Raw genomic sequence first — 21,029 nt, 5'->3', positions numbered from 1 at the left:
TCATAGGATGTTTCTGGAACAAGCCAGGCTTGGAGGCCAAGGATACTTGCGAGCCTGGCTCATGCCCAGGTGACTTTCAATGAACGATTAAACAACCAGCGACTCTACAAAACGCGGTATCGCAGGAAGCGGCAGGTGCCAATCTCTCCATTAAAAGCCAAAAATTCTTACCACAGTCCAGGAATCCACACTAAAGAACGCTCCTCGTTTGGTATAGTTTATATTTTTTCCAATATCTTTAGTTAGGGCTGCAGTCACGTTTCTATGAAAAACATTTTTCTGTACTTTTGAGCTGCTGGAAAGAGAGAGGAATAAACTGGTTAAGACTGAGGAAATAGCAACTCCCCCTGAATAACTGAGTTGAAAACTATAGTCAAGTTAATCACAGGTTAAAAGGCCATAAAATTTTAACATCTGCAAGTTGAAGGAACAGCAACACAAAAAAAATTTTAGAAAACCTTTTATAGGAGATTCCACAACATCTTTTAATAAACACATTTCCAAGGTTGAAAAAGCCTGTCCTTACGAAAGTAAGTTCTATAGGCGTATAAGTTTGAATTCCTTCCAGATTAAAAAAAAAAAAAAATCAAAAGTCAACATTTCATACAAATGGCCAAGAAAAGGTCATAGCTGTTCGGGAAAGCAGTATGCAGGTAGACTGATTTATCCTTAAAGACATGCAAGAATTAATTATACAATAAAAATACATTTTCAAATTCATATGTTTTAACCAGTCTACCAATCAGATGCCTAAAGAAGCCAGACAGGTTTCCGAAATGCTTACAGTGGAAGCTGGGCAACAAATAAACAAAGGAGGCCCGCGTAAGACACCAGCCAGTGTAGGGATCCCGACAATCTAGAGCTTGCAAACCCAACCTGAAGGCGTTCAATTTAATTAAAACAAAACTTACCTAATTCACATAAATTAAAAAGTGAGGGCTTACCTGAACACTTTTTGCACATTTTCAATTCTTTGGAAGCTCTGAACTCTCTCTCACCTTAGCATCTATTTTTTTTAAATGTTTTTTTTTTATTAATAGCCATCCTTTTTTTTTTTTTTTTTTTGCAGTACGCGGGCCTCTCACTTGTGGCCTCTCCCGTCGCAGAGCACAGGCTCCGGACGCACAGGCTCAGCGGCCATGGCTCACGGGCCCAGCTGCTCCACGGCATGTGGGATCTTCCCGGACCGGGGCACGAACCCGTGTCCCCTGCATCGGCAGGCGGACGCTCAACCACTGCGCCACCAGGGAAGCCCTCACCTTAGCATCTTTTATTGCAATGCCCTCTTTTTGAGTATCGGACTCTTGCTCACCCTAAATATCTTGGTTGAAGCATCAGTTCTTCACAGGAAGTCTCCTGTGACTGAGTTGGGACACTCTGTGGTACATCCTGAGCACCCAACACTTGTCCTTCCTAATACTCAAGGGTATTTACAGCGCCCATCCACCCGCCATCCTCTGAGAGCAGAGACTGTTTCTGTCTTGTTCACAGTGAGGTCTCTAAATGCCTGAACTAGTTCCTGGCACATAATGATGAGGAAATATTATTTTATAACTTGTACTGCTTTATTGTATTATTAGGAATAATATTTATTAGGATTAATATAGTTATTAAATGCATGAATGAATGGTTGGTGGTTGGTACCTGAGTCCAGCAGGGAACACCACCCCCCAGAATACAAAGCAGACCCTCTGGCCCTCTTCCTCAGAAACTGAGAGGACTTCTCCCCACCCTGTCTTGTTGATAATTACTTTTTCAGGATGGAATTGGGCCAAGCTTTATGAATAATGACAATAATGATGGTAATAATAATAATACTATTAACTCTCATTTACCAGTTAATGAGCAACTTACTAATGTGCTAATTGCTCTACATCCATTCTCGCACATAATCCATACCATAATTCTGGGAGTAGGATATGCATTTATTCCAGTTTGCCAAAGGAGAAAGCTGCAGCTCAAAAATAATTAGGCAACTTGTTTAAAAATCACACAGCTATAAATGGCAGCCCTGGAATTTGAACCTCTGTCTACAAAGCCCATGCTTTCAGAGTCTACTGAGCACCCCTCTGAGCGAGTGAGATGTTCTTTTTCTATGAGCCATTTTGGAATCCACTTACCTGTGGGTATGGTTTTTCTGGCTGCCACATGCGATAAACAGAGGGTTCTCAGGTAGGGTGCAGTTACTGGGGAAATAGTCAAATGAGTTAGGCAGTTTTCTACCTTCTTTTCAAGCATGAATTTTTCTGAGAATCAGTGTAACATTTCAAACCACCTCCAAAAGTCTTCATGCAGTGGTTTTATGACTTAGCCAGGCAGGACTGGTGAAGGGCCTGAGTCCTACTTAATGAGGGTGGATATGCAGGTGCTATTATGGTAACCCAGGCAGCGCCACACGGCTGGTCACCCTAGACTCACAGCCTTCCCCTTCCCTCCCGATTCCACCTGCTGAGTTCTCCCTGCTGACATGAACCATCTCAGAGTTACAGACTGAAAGAAACTGATTCCCAACTGTGCCACCTTTTGCCCATCTATGCTCAATGTTTTGATTTTTCATTCTCATTTCTTTAAAAACAAAAACTTATAAACTAATAATTAAATAGGTAACTAAGTATCCCTTTCTACAAGTGAAAAGGTTGCTGATAGAATGCAAGAGGTGAACTTTCTCTCTAACGTTGGACAGAAGCACTAAGGGAGTGGGTATTACACTGTAAGAGTCTCTTCCAGAATGAAGACTCTTCTGAAGGAGCGGAAGCTTTGGAGGTCACTGAGGGAGTTTCAGGGCAGTTATGAAGGAAGTATGAGCCTGGGGCAAAAGGACTGGTTGCTGGAAAAGGAATTCAGAAAAGAGGTGAAAGACGCTGAAGGCAAACTTTTCCCATCAAAATCTTTCTTAGGGCCACAGCTTTAAGCTGAGGAAAAGGTTTTTCCTCAAATTCTCTTTTCTGCACCACCGGGATTTAGACGGCAGCCTTACAAGGTTAGCACTACAATTACAAATACTTTTTGAGTTAAGTAGAGTTCTGGCTGGGAACGTAACTACCATTATTTCACTGTTTCTTTAGGAAAATATACTATGAGTTTCAAGTAACACAAATTTGCTTTGGAAGATCACGTATCAGTAAGTTAAGAAGTGGTTATAATGTGAAAATACATATGCTTTTCTTTCTGTCATGAGTTTGCGTTGTCTTTCTTTGGAGCATTCTACAAATTTCCCATAAAGTTGCATAAATTCTGATGAATCTTTCTTTGCAAATGTCTGTAAAGATACAATCAATTCATGGAATTTTCTGCCTTGATAAATTAAGACAGATCAAGAGACAAGAAATCTGTTTTTTCTCAGTTATCGCCTCCTAATTAAAGAATAAGGTCCAGCTACAGAACTTTCCTTAGCTATGTTGGACAACTGAGCCAAAGACAAACACCAAAATTGTTTTTCCAATTTAAGGATCAATACACTTTTCCAATTTAAGGATCAATTTATTTGTTATAAAACAAATAAATGTAGGTCATTCACTCTAACATGGTCATGTGTTATGAATCCCTCCAATATAAACTTAACTTTTTTCTAACACTACTACTAGTAGCCCACATTTATCAAGTGCTTACTGTAGGCTAAACCCTTTACATGAGTGATCTCATTTACTCCTCACAAGGCCCTATGAGAAAGATAGAATTATTACTGCCTACACTTCATGCATGAGGAAACTAAGACTTGGAGAGATTTAACAATTTGCTTGGGATAGCTCAATAGAGAGCGACACGTCTCTTAAATTCCAAAGTTCATCCTCCTCTCTACAACACACATGGACTGAAACACCCACAGCCATAAAAGAGCTTGGGATTTCAATGAAGGTTAATTTTCACTATTAAAAGTGCTATTCATATTGGATGGTTTCCATCTGCCACACTGTTACTTGCTGAGTCTTAAAAGCAAGGCTAAGGTTGAATTTATCAAAGGGAATTTTGTTTCAAATCAACACAATATATATAATTGTGTTGTATATACATATACACACATATATATACATATGTTGTGTATATAATATAAAACATAATATATAATTATGGTTAACGTTCTTTGAATACTAGCAAATGTTTTAAGGGCAAAGGACCATCATGCAGTGTACACCGTTCTGGAGCTGTGCTCATACAGGCCCCTGAACTTATAAAGCCCAACCCTCCTATGATCCTCACCCAGAATAGCCACCCCAGTGCAGCTCCTGCCACAGAACCCTCTTTCTCCCTGCCCACTGCTGCTTCAGCTTCCCACCCTGCCCTTTCCCTGCAGCAGGTGCTGCCTCCAGGGGTCCCTATCCAGACCCATCCCTACCCTGCTCAGTTCAACAGTGTGGGAAGGAGGGGCTGCATCCTCAGCGGTATGGTCGGACATGGGTTCTGAGAGAACCTTGGCTCCCTCGGGCCATGAACAGATTCTGTGAGAGCCGAAATGTCTACTACAGCTGGATCTGGGGACAAGACCAGTCTACCCTCTTCTACACGCCATCTGAGTCTCTGATGGACGCTCCTCCTAGGTGTGCTGGGGAGGAACAGAAAAGGAGCTGGAGGTTGAGCAACTGTCCCATCTGGGCTAGATGTCAAATACCAACAGAAGCCTGAGCTTTATGAATGCATTCATTTGCAATTTCATTTTGGAGTGCGGGGGTTAGGTGAAGTAACCTTTTAAACCCTAGAGCCCTGAGAGTTCGATCGGGTGGAGAGGAGGATGGCCACATCCACTGCTGGAGCCTGGGGAGGTGGACACCCCAGCCCACAGCATGGGGTCTCCCAAAAGAAACAGATGCAGTCCAGCTGTGGAAGCAGATTCCTTCCCACCTGAGCCATTTCTCCCAGACCACAAACCTTGCAATATCTACCTCTTCATCCCTAAGACAGGAGAGACATCAGCAAACTTAAACAGATGGGAGCTAGTTGGAGTTTTGAGAAAACAGTTTCCATTCTTTTCCTTCTTTTCTTTTTTTTTTGGCTACGCCACGTGGCATGTAGAACTTCCCCAACCAGGGATTGAACCCATGCTCCCTGCAGTGGAAGCACAGAGTCTTAACCACTGGATCACCAGGGAAGTCCCATTCTTTTCCTTCTTGATTAGGAGAGGATAGCACTTCATGAGACTTTCTTGTTCTTCATTTGATCAATTGAAAAACCTGAGAGTTATGTTGGGGACAGGGTAGCAAAGCAGGGAGTGATTGGAAGGAGAAATAGAGTGAGAATTCACCTGGTCCCATTCTTTAACATGAAACTTGTTAGACGGTAAATATTAGTGGACCAAAATGCCATATCATCCAGTCCTCCTAGGAAGTATTCTTGAAATTGTTCCACCAAAAATGGGGACTTTCTAGAATAAGTGGGATAAAGCTATGGCACAGAGAAAGAAAAATAAGTCAATAAATAAATGAATCAAGTGCTTCTCATGGTATCTTTATAACACTTTAAGATTTTGAAGAATAAACGCCTTTACCTTGGAAGCAGCTAACGTCTCACCATACCTGCAACATAAGCAATAATTTTGACTGTGAGCTGTGGTTTCCACAAAGAAATGAGGCAAATTAATGAAGATAAGACTCCAGCAACATGTATCCACTATCAAGCAACTGCCTTTGAACAAGCAAAATCCATAAATCCAATATCCATTCTCAGAAAACCAAAACATTGGAAAGTTAAGGAAGTCACAATAAAATCGACTGCAAATATTCCTCTAGTTACACTTACATTTCCAAGAACTGAAGGTATGAACAGTCAACAATGGCATTTTTGGTGATGACTTCTCGGCCATAGAGTTTCTTATAAATTTCCAGGAGATCGTCAACAGGCACATACCTGAGAAAAGCATTAGAATAAGAGTTGTTTTGGTTCTGAAGTTGAAGATAATAACAGCAGCAGTAGCAGCTACCAGTTATTCCAGGATTATTATGTGCCAGACACCATGCAAAGGGCTTTACATTCATTATTTATTTAATCCTACCAACAACCCCGAGTGGTTAGTGCTATCATAGTCCTACTTCACATACAGGAAACTAAGGCACAGAAAAGTTTGATAATTTGTCCAATGCTGCAGAGCAAACTGGTACCCTAATCCAATATTTATACAAAGATAAGTAACTATAAAATATAAAAAGAATGTTTAGTTTTGTGAATTCAGAGTTCAAGGAGCAATATAAAGTATTTTTATTCTCTTGAGTTGAATTACTCTCAAGAATCATTGTTTTAAAAACACCAAAAATGGCTCCTTACCCCAACATCCTACTTTCAGAGTACATAGTGGAAGGTAGTAAAAGAGAATTCTAAGTCAATCTTTTGGTTCACAGATATTAGTTATTTCAGTTGGAAGAAGAGCAGCATTTTAAAAATTAGATTTATACTGTTATCTTTTATCTTTATTTAAAAAAAACCTTAGAATATACCAGACAGAAATCACAACCAATAAAACCTGATTTTAGTGTATTTATAAGAAGGAATCTATTGAGATTTCCATTTTTTACTTCACAAGCGCACCAGAATGGTCCTCCCCATAAACATAGCTTAAAACGCTAGACAAAATAACAAAAATATTTGTTTAGATGAATCACCAAGCTAACAAGAAAGTGAAATTTTTCCAAAAGCCAAAAACAAATTGAAACTGGAAACTTTGGGAGGTAAGCATGTGGGAAGCCAGCTTTTGCCCTGGAGACATCTGCTAAACCTGGGAACCTAGGAGTTTTTTGTTTTGTTTTGTTTGTTTGATGGCTGTGTGGTATGCAGGAGACAGGAGATAAAGTATAGGAACCACCAAATACCAAAAGTGGGCCATCTCAGAGGAGACTCCTCATTAAAGGCTATACCTTCTGCACAAATATTAGCTAGAAATAAACTCAACATACCAACAAGGACAGCAAAGAAACCTGCCTGTCTTCATCTTGGCAAAGGAGAGAGAGAGGGGAAAATATCTCCCCTGAGAACCGGTAACAACTACCCAGCCCCACAAATGTTTTGTCTTTCATTCATGCCAGCTGTGTGGTCAGAAGAACTTCAAGGGTTGAAAGTAACTTAATGTGGTCCCAGGTGGTGCCTTGAGGTAGCATGCAGAAGGCAAGACAAACCTTCTCTGGAGAAATACAACTCTAATGCAAGCCTCGAGTAATTCAAGCACCAGTGAATATAACCAAAAGAAGACAAGATCCCTGATGACGCACAATTGGAAATGGACGTCTAATCCGGTGCAGATGACCTTGTGTGGAGAGTTAGAGAAACCTCATGTCACTGCTACCACCACCTCTTCCTGGGACATCCAAAGCCCAGCTGGCCTCATCTGATCTGGGAGTGACCTGTTGGTTCTGGGCCTCCCTTCGCTCTAAGGTAGATGGACCAGGGATGGGAATGGGCAACTTGCCAAGCCCCCAGCTCTACTTCCTCTTTGTTCTGTAAGCACTCCTCCCAACTCTCAGCTCTCCATGCTCAGGGGCTGAGGCTGGGACTGAGGGTTAGAGTTATGTCACCTGACTGCTTAGTAAACATATGAAGAAAAAACAAACAACAAAAAGTAATTACAGTAATATCTGGTAAAGTGGACTTGAAGACAATAAGCATTGTGAGATATAAAGAATCACCAGATAAAACGTTCAATTCACTAGAAAAATATAAGACTTGAAAACTCGAATATACTTAACAACATATCTTCAAACACATGTATGGCAAACTAACTACAAGGAGAAACTGAAAAATTCAACCATCACAGGGGGAGATTTTTAAACAAATTTCTCAGTAATTGTTAGACCAACCAGATAAAAATAGTAAGACTATCTTAATTATAGCTTACAAATCTTCTGATTTGAGCAGTACATTTAATAAGCTTGAGCTAATAAGTATATATATAACATTAAATCAAAAATTGGAGAATTAACATTCTTTTCAAGTACAGATGGAAAATTGATAAAAATTGATCATATGCTAGACCTTAAAATCAAGACTCAAATTTCACAGGAACCGAAGAAAAGTAGAAGGAAGAAAATAAATATGAGAAAAAATAATGAAAGAGAAAAAGAACATATAGTAAAGAGGATCAACAAAGCCAAAAGTTTATTTTTTTAATAATAAAACTGAAAATATTAGACATGATTAATTGTTTAAAAATAGAAGGCAGGATAAAAAACATTATGGATAACAAAGGAACATAGGTACAAATAAAACAAGAAAAAAGCATAAGACATTATGAACTACCTTATGCCAAAATGTTTAAGCACTTAGACAAAATGGAAAAGTCCTAGAAAAATATAAAACTCTTTAAGAAGAAACTGAAAAACTGTACAGTCCTAAAACCATTTAAAAAGTTTTTTAAGAGTCCCTACTTTTTAAAACATCAGGCCTAGATAGCTTTACAGACAAGTTCTACCAAACATTCAAGAAATCAAAGTTATAATCTTACACAGACTTCCAGAAAATAGCAAAGGAAGGCATACTCCCCACCTGATTTCATGAAGCCAGGATGACTTTAATACCAAAACCAAGCACAGATAGAAGAAAGGAAAATTACAGTACAAACTAACTCATAAAAATAGATGCAAAAACCCTAAACATCAAGAAGAGATGAAGCAAATATAAAAAAAGATGATATAGCTTTGCAAAATTGGCTTTGTGCCAGGAGGTAAAGTTGATTTAATACTTGCAAATAGATTAGTATAATTCACTATATTAACAGATTAACAAATAACTATCTCAACAGATGAAGAATAAGAGTTCAATACACATGAAATTAATTTATAATAAAAACTACTAACAAACTTGAAATAGAAGGAAACGTCCTTAATTTGATAAAGGATACTCCCAAAAATCTAGAGCAAACTTGAAGAAACATTGAAAGCATTTTCTTTACAATAAAGAACAAGAAAAGTATGCTCAATATCACGACTTCTATTGTACTGGAAATACTAGCCAATATGATACAGCAAGAAAGAAATTATGGGTATAAAGACTGAAAAGGAAAAGCAAAAGCCACGAAGACCCAACACAGCCAAAAATAAATAAATGAATTTCAAAAAATTGTTACAATTTGTAGATTATGAATTGTGAGTCAATTCAAAAGAATCTCCTGATAATTAGAATAAGATAGCTAAGAAATGTTGCTAGATACAAAAACAAAATTAGAAAGTCACTTACATTTCTATATACCAGCAATCAATTAGAAAATACAATTGTTTCCAAAAGTTACCATTTATGGTACTAAGTCTAATAAAATGTGTAAGACCTCGATGGAAAAACTTATAAAATTTTAGAGTCATTAAAGACAACTTAAATAAAACATAGCATATTTTTGGATAAGAAGACTCAATATTGCAAAATTGTTAATTCTCTTCCAATTCATCTCTAGAGTCAATAGAATTCTAAACAAAATTCCAACAAGATTTTTCTTGGAACTTGGCAACTTGATCCTACCAAGAGCCAACGCAATAGAAGGGACAAGATACATTTGAAGAAAAAGGACAGGTTGGGAAATCAGCCCTAATAGATGTCAAAATGTATTAAAGCTGTTGTAATTTTAAAAAATCAGTATTGCTCAGGGAAAGTCAATTAGACCAACAGAACATGATAGAAAGCCCAGAAACTGACCCACATATGTACAGAATTTTAATTTATGTCATAGAGGGCATTACGGATCAGTGAGGAAGGGCAGACTATTGATAAATGGTTCTGAGACAATCGGTTATCTCTACAGGAAAAAAGTAAAATTTCTGTCACAGAATATACAAAAAATTAACTCCAGGTAAATTAAAGATATAAAGTTAAGAAATGAAACTATAAATGATTTAGAAGGCTACGTAGGAGAATAACCTCATTCCCTCAAGGTAGGGAAGGATTTCTTAAATAAGACATCAAAAGTACAAATTACAAAAGAAAGGATTGATATATTCAACTACATTAAAATTAACAAATTCTGTTTATCAAGATACACCGTAAGTAAAAAGACATGCCACAAACTATAAAAAGATATTTATAACAAATAAATGATAAATGGACAAAGATTAGAAACCAGAATATATAGAGAATACTCAGAAATAAAAAGGACAACCCAACAGAAAAATAGGCTAAAAACCAAACAAAATGTTTTCACTTAAAATGAAATACAAACAACAACAAAAAAATGAAATACAAACAATCGATAAAATACAAAAGAATATTCAACTTCATTAGTAGTCTGGGAAATGCAAATTAAAACTTTAAGGAGATACCATTATACACCAAACAGGTTAGAACAGTTTTAAAGCTGGACAATACCAAGTATTGGAGAACACACAAGAAGCAGAACAAAGCTGATGGGAGTACAAATTGGGAAGACCATTTTGAATGACAGTCTGGGATTATTTACTTAAGTTAAACATGCATAAGCCCTACAGCCCAGCAATTCCACTTCTGGTGCCACTTGCTTGAAAGACATTCCCCTCTGGTGCAAAAATACATGTGCAAAAAAGTACATGGCAACACTATGTGTAAAGCAAAAACACTTTACACTACTTACACATCCATCAATATTAGAATGAAGTCATTTTGGTATATCCACTCAATGGAGGACCATATAGTAGTGAAAATCAAGGAACTACAGCCGAACATATCGATATGATTAAATGTCAGAGAAATAATTTTAAGCAAAAACATTTTTAAGTTTAATTACATTAAATTTAAATTTAAGCAAAATACATGCTGTGTAATTCTATTTATCTAAAATGAAAACCCATACAATATTTTGCATATGGATATAGCTACATGTAGTAAAACTATAGAGAAAAGCAACTAAATGATTAACAAAATCTAGGGTAGTCATTACATCTGGTGGGAGAAAAGGTGATGTGATAGAGCGGGAAAGACTTGGAGCTTCTAGAGACCAGCAATGCTCTACTTCTTAAGCTAGGTGGCAGCCACACAGTGTGCATCATCTAATTTTTTTATTTATAAAAATACATTATTTTATATGTTTGGCATAATTCACAAATTTTTAAAAGAATCTACTTAGGCTATTCTAATCTTTAGTTTTACTTTTCAAAATTTACGAATGCAGAAGGCTCCTAATTACATTGCAAGTTATATTTCCTAAGGAAAAAATAGTCAAGCTCCTAACTGCCATTTGGTATCACACATTTAAATGTACATTGCTCTTACCAGTGCCGTGAGAGGTAATTAAAATTAAACTCAAACTGGCTCAACACATCTCCTCCTATGATATGAGAAAAATATTTGCATCTGGTGAGTTAGTGACAACACATAGCATGCTTCTTTGAACACAAGTTTGCACAATCCAGATTATTAGTTCTTCACATTGTTATAGGTTCCCATTCATTGTTTTAGGTATAAGCACGTCTTTAAGAAAAAGTGATCTTTTAAAATTTTAGTGAAACACATGAATTAAGAAAGAGTCACCCATATAACCAAAAGGTTTTTTACTTTAAGAAGGACCATAAGGGTTCTTGTAAATAAACACCACTCACCAATACTTTGTATATTTAAAGGTAATTTACTATAGGAAAAAAAAGATGTAGTTTACCAATTTAAAGCTAAAGTATTAGGAGACACTAGGCAATGAATTTAAATCCAATTTAAAAAGCAATGCTTTTCTAAAATAATGACGCAAATAAATGATAAAAGGTAATGGGGTTTTTTTACCGAAAAAAACATGCAACTTTACAGAAGTATATCTCTATATGAAATGAGGTGTTACTGTACTCCAAACTGCAATATTAAAATAGAAAGCTAGTGGCAAGAGATTTTTAAAAATACACATTTAAGGTACAATAGTGACTGCAAGTGAAATATAACTAGCACAAAAGAAAATCTGGTAAATGTAAATAAACAGTACCGAAATCACCAGCCAGATGTGCCTCAGAATAGGAGCCGTGAAAATCAATCTGAGGAAAAAAAGAGACCCATTTGTTATATCTCACAAATTAAAGCCCACAATGAAGTGAGTCGTGAAGAGGTGACAGTCTAACCCAATGATTGTTGAGAATGCCTAGTGATGGACTCGCTTTTCAAAGAAACATTTAATTTTATTGCTTTATTTGTTAAAAAATGATATTGGCAGCTGAGTTGTATACTTAATATCTTGAGACAGATAAAGCTACTGCAGACATTTGCATCGAACAGGATGCATGGAAAATCTCTACTAAGTGCAAGTTTCAAGTTGGTACAGAACGGTATTAATATCAATGAATGACCAGAGGGGACTTTCAGAAGCTAAGTCACCAGGTAAGATCACAATTTTTAGTGGTGATACGGCATCCTCATATAGAAAAGTAAGAAGGAAAGAAAACAAAAACATGTGAACTTACTTTTAAAAACGGTAGAACCAAGTAGTAGGTATTTATACCTTTGTTAAGAGGTACAGCTTGAATAAAACATACAATTTTTCAAATATGGTTTGTGACTAAAACAGAATATCACATCCATTGCTGTTTTCAGTGCACATTGGTCATTCTGCCCACGTGGATGAATTTACCCGGGAAGCAAGAAGAGTAAGAGGAATGAACAGGAAAGATGGAAATCTAACAAATACCGCGTTGGGCAAAGTCTTGTTTCCATGTGAATCTGAATAACCTAAAGTTTTCCTTTTCCTAAGAGGGTCAGTTTTGGATCTTGGGTATGACAGTATCACTCCCATAAAGCCATTAAAACCTGAAGATATGTACTCACGGCTCCCATTGTCCTAAGGAATCCTTGTTCAATACCCAGGCTATGCCAGCTGACATCTGCCACCATGTGAGAGGTAATTCCAAACAAGAAAGCTACCAATTTCTCTGTGTCCTGCCAAATGAGCAAATTAGAGTTGTGTGTGTGTGTGTGTGTGGGGGGGGGTTATTTTATAAAAATCTTATTAAAGGATTAATACAGATGAATTCATTTCCATCGAGACTTAACAAAAAAATCAGAGACAGGTATATTGTAGTTTCCCAAAAAACACAAAGGACTTTTAAAAATGTTTTTGAGTGCCTTGGAACTGCTTTCAGATTAATTTACTATTAGAACAAAATGACCAAGTGACATAGCCCAAATTTTAAAAACATCATTTATTGCAGATAAAATTGAAGGTATAAATTTCAAAACACAAACCCATCATTTATTCAGGTATTAACTAGCCATCTACTATGTCCCACATGCTGTGTTTGGCATTGCAGGCACGACGGTGAGCAGCCCTCACAGAGTCTGGGGTGGGGTTGCGGGTCACAAATGGGGTTAATGTAGGAGCAGAAAGAGTACTTGGCAGGAACTGAGTATCTTTAGGGTTAGAGGCTGTGCCTACCTTATCCCAGGGAAGGGGGTAGTTCTCCCGGATATAATGAATGCTTGCATTAAGAAATGGAGTCCAGTGAGTACTCTCTGACACTTCATGAAATTGTCCTGACAAAACAAAAGCAACCCTCAGAATTCCTCCTTAAAAAGTTGGACATTCTCAATCAAATCTTCCACCACCACCTGATGTGTTACTGGGTCCCTTCGCCTTTCCTCCAAGCCTCTTATTTTCCTGAGTCAATGTTCCAAGGAAGCCTCTAGAACAGAAGGGCCAGTCAAAAGAAAAAGGAGCCTTAACTGCTCATAGCATCTGGAAACAGCTGGGCTGCAAGAAAAGCTGGAAGTATTTAAGTTCTGTGCCTTAAAGCTAAGGAGATAAGTTAACCTTTTTTTTTTTTTTTTTTTTTAGGTTTTGGGGTTTTTTTTCAATCTTCTTTTCCATCACAGTCAGCCTCCCTAACAGCACAAAAGACAAAAGTAGATATTCCAAAGGCTTTCAAGCATTTGAGTTTATAATCTTTTTAAATGGGGTGTTTCATATGCCTCTTTATTCCCACAGGAGGAGTGAAAAAGACAGGAACTGACATCTACTCAAAACCTTCAAGTGTCAGATTCTTCAGGGAGTGTCACATGTCACAGCGGCAATCAAAAGCAAAACTCCACTCAGATCTCTCAGGTCAACTTTTTTATACCGTTGTGAAACTAAAAATAACCTAATCGGGTTTTGTTTAATTGAGGTATAGTTGATTTACAATGTTGTGTTAGCTTCAGGTATACAGCAAAGTAATTCAGTTACACATATACATCTTTTTCAGATTGTTTTCCATTATAGGTTATATAGTCCCCTGTGCTTGATACAAATAAACTTATTTACAAAACAGAAATAGACCCACAGACATAGAAAACAAACTTATGGTTACAAAAGGAAAAGGGAGGGAGGGGGATAATTTAGGAGTTTGGGATTAACAGATATACACTATTTTATATATATATATATATATATATATATATATATAAACAACAAAGACCTACTAACCAGTTTTAAATCACTGGTCTCTCTGAAGATGATTTTCAAAGAAGTTGTAACTAAGCAATCTGATTTTCTCCAACAGTTTTCCTAGAGATAAACTTACCATTCCTATTCTACAGAATACAGCAAAAATCCAGAATTAAGTATACCAGTAGCTCTTTTGACAAAACTTCATTTAACCAAATTGCTGGATTAACCGAAGCTCCTTGTTCCCTCTGTAAATCATATGGACTGGAAGCAAAAGAAAGCCACATCCCAGGACTGCTGGATGCTGGCAACTAGCAGGCCACTGTGCATAGGCCCAAGCATCTCGGTCCCCATGGCTCTGTTACAGTTTATGGTAGGTCAGCCATGTCTGTTTCTAATCCTGTTTATTAAGTCAATTGTCCTTGTTACTATGATGATAGAATTTAATTAGGTAAACTGATGAAATATGAGTTCAAAAAGTGGCTTCTTTGGCAACTAAGTATCTAAGAAATTTAAGTCCTTTCGAAAGATGCAATAAAAGTGAATCACCAAAGAAGAAAAAACTGTTGAAGTAGATATGTATGAGAGAAAGATAAGATTTAGAAAAACTGAGAAAATCTAGGAGGAGTCTGGGTGAAATTCCATGTAATGGTACATGTTTTGTAATTCTAATTGACCTTTTCACTTCAGTCACATACTGGTCCCAATCTTTATAACAGATAAAAGGGTATATCTTATCTACTGATGTATTTTAAAAAAAAAAAGAGAGAGGAAATGCTGGAGTTTGCATTCCTCTTACACTCTTCTCAGAACCTATTATTGTGTTGGGGTTTTTTGGTCTCTAAAAAGGGCATATGTTAAGCAAAAGTATCTCAAATTTAATTGACAAAAAAATCATTTTTACTTCTTTCTTTTTCTGTGCAAGATATCAAGAAGCTGTTAAAAATATCAAGAGACATTAAAGCCTCCTAAATACAGTTTGGGAAATGCTAAATTAGAAGTTATAGGTTATCCTATTATTAGAAAGAACTACAACAAGCAGGCAAAATATAATAATAGGATAGAGAAAGGATAGTGAACAGACTAAGAGGGAAACAGGAAAAAAAACGTACAAATAGAGAAACACAAAAGCTGAGTTTTCTGGGATCGTAACTAGAGGCGTGAGCAGCTGTAAACATTTCATTGACTTTAAATGTATCACTGTACTGGAAAAAAAATGAGATAATGGCTGATGACCCTAAGACTCCAAAAATGGTTTATGTGGCAACCCAATGTACTGGATGCCTTTCATTGGTCCCCCCAGACTCACTTTCCGTCCTTCTCCCTCCTGCGCTGTTCCTCTGAGGTGACCTGCTTCAACTGAATACTTTGTCCTCTGGCTTGAGGTGGGCTGGTTTTGGCCAATGGGGAGAACTGACAGGAGATCAGAGAAAAGGAGGAGAGAGAGGGTGGGGTATTCACTCTCCCAGCTCCCCTTCTGTGGGGTCACAGGGGGCTGGCTGCGTCCCTGACTCAAGGTCTGGCCCCATCAAGCGACCCTCTCCCCGCAGCTGTGTCTGCCCGCTCCCCTGCACTATGCCCTGCAATTTTCTTGTGTCCTGTCCACACCTTTGTAAACTGTCCCCTTATAAAACTCCCCGCAGATTATTCAGTTTGAGTATATCTTCTATGCCTCCGGGGGCCCAGACTGAAACAACTCATAAACCCAGTTCACTAATAACACTACCTTGGATTTGCATAAGACTTGACAAAATAACATGCATTAATGGCAACAGCAATTCAGTAAAGCTGCAAAGCAGGCATTAATTATTACTATTAATTAAATAGTAATTAACTAGATATTACTGTGTTTAGATGTGGAAACTGAGACTCAGCATGGAAGTGACTTTTTCAAGGTCACATGCTAACAGACAACATAGAAGGAACAAAAACTCAGACCTTTTGATTTCTTTCAAAATGTTTTCTCTTACTGCCATGAAGCAGGAAAGCAAGTCAGGGTGCTTAGAATAAAGCTTTCAGAATGTCTATGCTTAAGCAGGTAAGCTTTGGTTAAATGGAAAATGCACCTAAGTCATTGATCAACAATAGTAGAAAATATAATGTGTTATTTTATATTTTTTTGAGTCCTAGCTATTCCTATCACCCAAGGAAAAGTGACATCATTTGGTCTATAAATCTTTCGCTTACCTCTTCCGCAGATTCTGGGGTAAAAGGCATCAGGAAACACGGTTCCAGCCTGATATGCATCCTGGTGTTCAAGTAACAGCTGGGGAGCAGGAAAATATAGAGATTAGAGGGCAAGCGTCAACAGTCTGGGAAAAGCAGGCCCAGTCAATCTCCAAGTCAATGTGGTGGCGGGGAAGGGGGCGATGGAAGGAAGGAGTGCAGGAAGGAAGGCGTAAACAAAGAAATTATAAAAATTCATGTATAATCCAAACAGCACCCTGCCACGTAGAACTTCAAGTTCTTTCCTGCCAAAAGCAGACAGGCTGATTAAGTAGTAGCAAAAATCACCTGTTTGAATTTTATCTCCTTTCACTTTTTCTGTCCACCCACTAGAGCAGGATTTCCCCAAGGCTATTTCACTGACCCAGAACTGGTGTGTGGTAAAATTTTCAACGATCTAGTGACAATCAGTGAAATGAGAAAAATACAGACATATGTACATATATATATATATATACACACACACACACACACACACACACACACACATGTTTAGAGTTGCTACCTGTGCTTTAGAGTAAGATTATATCCTTTATAAGTTAAAGGTTAAGATTATAAGCTTTTGGAGAGTTAAAAAATATCCTTTCCCCCATTAAAATGACGTACAGGTCAGTGGTAGAGGTGTTCTTTTCAGCATTCTTCCTTGGTGGCCTGGCTCACTCCATCCCATTCCGACCCCCTTATGGCTGTGCCCAGATGCACGTCAGAGTCTAGAAAATGAAGAGTACATTTCCCAGCCTCTACTGAGGAGCCCACTTCTCCCTCTTTTGCTCCTTCAGCCAGCAAGGAAGTGCTTGGCCTTTCCGCAGCAAAGGTGGAGGGGGCCCAGGTGATCACAGGCAGAGTGCAGGGCATCTATTTTACTTGTACGGAGGGTGACTGAGGTGATGAAACCCCAGAGCCAACAGTCAAGGTGGTGGCTTCTTCCTTTCCAAACCACACAGGAGACAGCTGGATGTGGAGCTAGTGAATGGGACAGTGGCTGTCTGATTGCATGGTGGTCCTGGCAGGCCAGTTCTGCGTGTTTTCCTGGGAATCCATTCTGGACACTCAGCTTAGAGCTCGCTCCTCCATTTCTCACAGTTTATCAGCACTGAATCCCCTAATACATGGTCTTATGTCCCTCTCAGCATGCGCTAGCCAGAGGGGTTTCCATGATCTGCAAATGAACTCTGACACCATGGGCAAAGTAGAAGTCTGGCACTCCAACTTTTTAATTTTTCAGTAGGGACTTACTAATAACATAGGCTATATATGAAAGCAACAAAGAAGTACCTCAGAGAACTTAAAACATAAGGAAATATAGTATCATCTACTTTTTGTTTTTGCTTTTTCAAGCAGTGTCTCATCCCCGGTCTTCTAAAGATAGAATCTCTTCCATACTGATCAGTAAGGCTGACCATAGGGGTACAAGGCCAGCATATCCACTCCCACTACAGTGCTTGGCTCAGAGCTGCACATTTGATGGAAGCTAGTTCAGCTAGAACTTTCCCCAAGACTTCTCAGCTAGAGCTGTGGGGAAGATACCTTCCTCTCATCGGGGATTTTAAACTTAGAGGTTGAGTCCTGGATGGCCAGTGTCTTCCACTAGAAGAGAGAGCAACATCTAGACCTCTTGGGTCCAGCTCTTTCTCAGGTCTATCAGTTACATGAACCCATAAAGTCTCCTTCTTTTCTAAAGATAGCTGGAGTTGGACTTTTGCCACTTAAAAGTAATAATTAACCTTATTGAATATTTACCTTCCAGCCACTGTTTTTCACTTTATATGCATTAAGACTTGTTGAATCTGCATCTCCCAGTGAGGCTGTGTCATTTAACAGGGAAAAATAATTCTAAAGTAAAATTTTAAAAGTAAAGGTGTCAGAAAAATAGTCAAGAAACTGCTAGGGGGAAAAAAAGTACAGAGGGAGGAGGTATCCTTCAGATATAAAAATGTATTTTTAAGCTACAGAAATTAAAGCAGTATGATATCAGAACCAAAAGAGACAGATCAATGAAACAGAAGAGTAAAGAAACAGACTCAAGCATAGATAATAATTTAATGCATGATAGAGATGAATAAAGGACAGAGTAATCAACAATTGTGTTAGCACAATCCCACGGCAATGAGTATTCCATTTTTGCAGGGAATCCATACTTAGCCTAGGTGACGCTGACTTGAAGTTGACATTACCAACAACAGGTCACTGGATCACTATCATGCTTTATGTCAAAATGATACAAGATGAATTAGAGAGTTAAATGTCAAAAATAGAGCCATGAAATTAACAAGACACATCTTAAGTGAATATTTGTTTAATCTCAGAGTGGGAATGATATTTCTAAGGAAAACATACAGGCAGAAACCACGAAAGATGACTCACTTAACTACACAAAAATTTAAATGTTTCTGCATGGTTAAAAGCATCAGAAACAAATTTAAGAGAAAAATAACCACAAGAATCACTTGACACATGACAGGCTACTATCTTTAATAAATAAGCCATTCTCCACATCAAGATTAGTATCGTAATAGAAAAATGAGCAAAATACACAGGGAAGGGCTTCCCTGGTGGCGCAGTGGTTAAGAATCTTCCTGCCAATGCAGGAGACATGGGTTTGAGCCCTGGTCCTGGAAGATCCCACATGCTGTGGAGCAAACTAAGCCCATGTACCACAACTACTGAAGCCCACATGCCTAGAGCCCATGCTCCAAAACAAAGAGAAGCCACCGCAGTGAGAAGCCCGCGCACCGCCATGAAGAACAGCCCCCGCTCGCCCCAATTAGAGAAAGCTTGCACGCAGCAACGAAGACCCAAAGCAGCCAAAAATAAAATAAATTTATGAAAAAAAAAAAAGACATAGGCAATTCACAGAAGAGGCAATAGAAATAGTCAATAGACACTTGAAATATATTTAACCTCATTAATAGTAAATCAATCGTTTAAATGTCTATTAAACCAATAACAAAATACCGTTTTCACATATGAAATTGGCAAAAATGAAAAAATAATTTTAAAAAGTAGACCATAAAAGTGAATCCATTTCCAAATCTGAATATAAAGAAATTTCAATGAAATACATGAATTAAGGATATTAACCCTTTCTTGGTCATGTATATCTTCCCTGTTTTTTCCTTCTTTTTTTTTTTTTATTTGTTTCTGGGCCAAGGGGATTCGACTAGCAGGGCCAGGGCTGAAGGGATTTGCCAGGTAATGGATCACATACAAAGAGATCTAGGTGTAAGAATATATACTGAGGATGATGGAGGCCAGGTTTCTCACTGTTGGAGAAAGGAGCTACAGATACACACAGGGAGAAAGCTAGAATAAATCCTGTGCTGATGGGTTGGAACTGGAGATGTTTTTGTGTGAACTCAGGGTTTTAAATAGGTAAGGAGACAGACACAAAAGCCAACTTCAAGTGAAATCTGGGACAGTTTGAGCATCAAGATAAATAATGTTAGTAATGTGATATAAACCACTGAATAAAATAGGAATCCATGACTGTATACTAATATAAAGAAATAGATAAATGGGGAATAAGGAAAAGCTCTACCTTACAGCAGAATGCTAACTAATAAATGTAGAAGGAATGATGGAATCAGATAAACAATTTGGCAACCACCAAAATTATTTCAGGCAAGAATAAGCAATGGATGCTAAAAAGTTTGAGGAGAAACAGGATATTTACATTACTTCAATATATCTCCTCACAAAATATTTACTAATTAATTTAAAAAGTAGAAAATATTTATTAACTTTCCAATATAAAAATGCGGCAGACACGATCTTAACCAAGAGATAAAATTAACATCAATAGGACTTCTGCTTCCAGAAGTGGGTGTACTTTTCCCTATTCTTCTTGCTAAATACAACTCAAACCCTGGGCATTGTATACAAAACGAATATAAGATGACTAAAGGTGGAGATAAGTATGCAGATTGGCTAAGAAACTCAGGACCTGAAGAATAACACTGTGGTGAGTTCTGTGGATTTTCTTTTTACTTCATATATCCCAAACTGGATAATGGAAAAGCCAGCCACCAAGAAACTCCAATGGGTAGAGACAGAACAAAACAATGCCACAACAAAAGCCTGCTCTCTCTAGCCACAGAACCAGGAAACGGACAGCCTAGCAAGACAGAGGACTTCCACGCAATAACCTTTCTACTCCAGGTAAACATCACAGAAAAACCTGTGGTCCCACTCTTCCTCACCACCAGCTAAGGTCTAGTGGGGAGCCTAGACTTGTCCCCCACCAGGCTGCAGTAAGGTGCCCCAGCGCCCCAACTTCAGTGGCATCAGAAAAGGCTAAGGAGGGAGCCAGGACTTTCATCCCTCCCATCCTGCCCCCTACCCCTACCCTTTGATGTCAGTGAGACTATGAGGAGAGCCTAGGCATCCAATCCCAACTGGCAGTAACAAGGAATCTCTCCCCATCCCCACTGGGGAGGGGGGCAGTGTCAGAAGAAGCCCAGGGGAAGTCAGAACATCCACCTCCAGCCAGCAATAAGAGGCCACCTCTGCCTTCTGACATCAGTAGAGGCAATGGTGA

The 21,029-nt window shown here is 38.2% G+C and overlaps 1 protein-coding gene across 1 annotated transcript in view; it reads right to left on the bottom strand.

The window, feature by feature from the left end:
• GPLD1 (glycosylphosphatidylinositol specific phospholipase D1) overlaps positions 1-21,029 on the bottom strand; it is a 46,648-nt gene that overhangs the window by 18,912 nt on the left and 6,707 nt on the right. The window contains exons 3-12 of the mRNA XM_060163584.1: positions 16,454-16,532; positions 13,280-13,377; positions 12,673-12,783; positions 11,840-11,888; positions 11,146-11,200; positions 5,731-5,838; positions 5,480-5,507; positions 5,237-5,376; positions 2,121-2,186; positions 172-295 (exon numbers count right to left, since the gene is read on the bottom strand). Coding sequence (XP_060019567.1) covers positions 172-295; positions 2,121-2,186; positions 5,237-5,376; positions 5,480-5,507; positions 5,731-5,838; positions 11,146-11,200; positions 11,840-11,888; positions 12,673-12,783; positions 13,280-13,377; positions 16,454-16,532 — 858 coding nt within the window. The remainder of the gene's footprint in view (positions 1-171; positions 296-2,120; positions 2,187-5,236; positions 5,377-5,479; positions 5,508-5,730; positions 5,839-11,145; positions 11,201-11,839; positions 11,889-12,672; positions 12,784-13,279; positions 13,378-16,453; positions 16,533-21,029) is intronic.

This window comes from Lagenorhynchus albirostris, chromosome 10 (assembly GCF_949774975.1).
Source record: "Lagenorhynchus albirostris chromosome 10, mLagAlb1.1, whole genome shotgun sequence".
NCBI classification, from domain to species: domain Eukaryota; kingdom Metazoa; phylum Chordata; class Mammalia; order Artiodactyla; family Delphinidae; genus Lagenorhynchus; species Lagenorhynchus albirostris.
The sequence above is the reverse complement of the archived record's forward strand: the minus strand, read 5'-3'. Positions and strand labels throughout refer to the sequence as shown.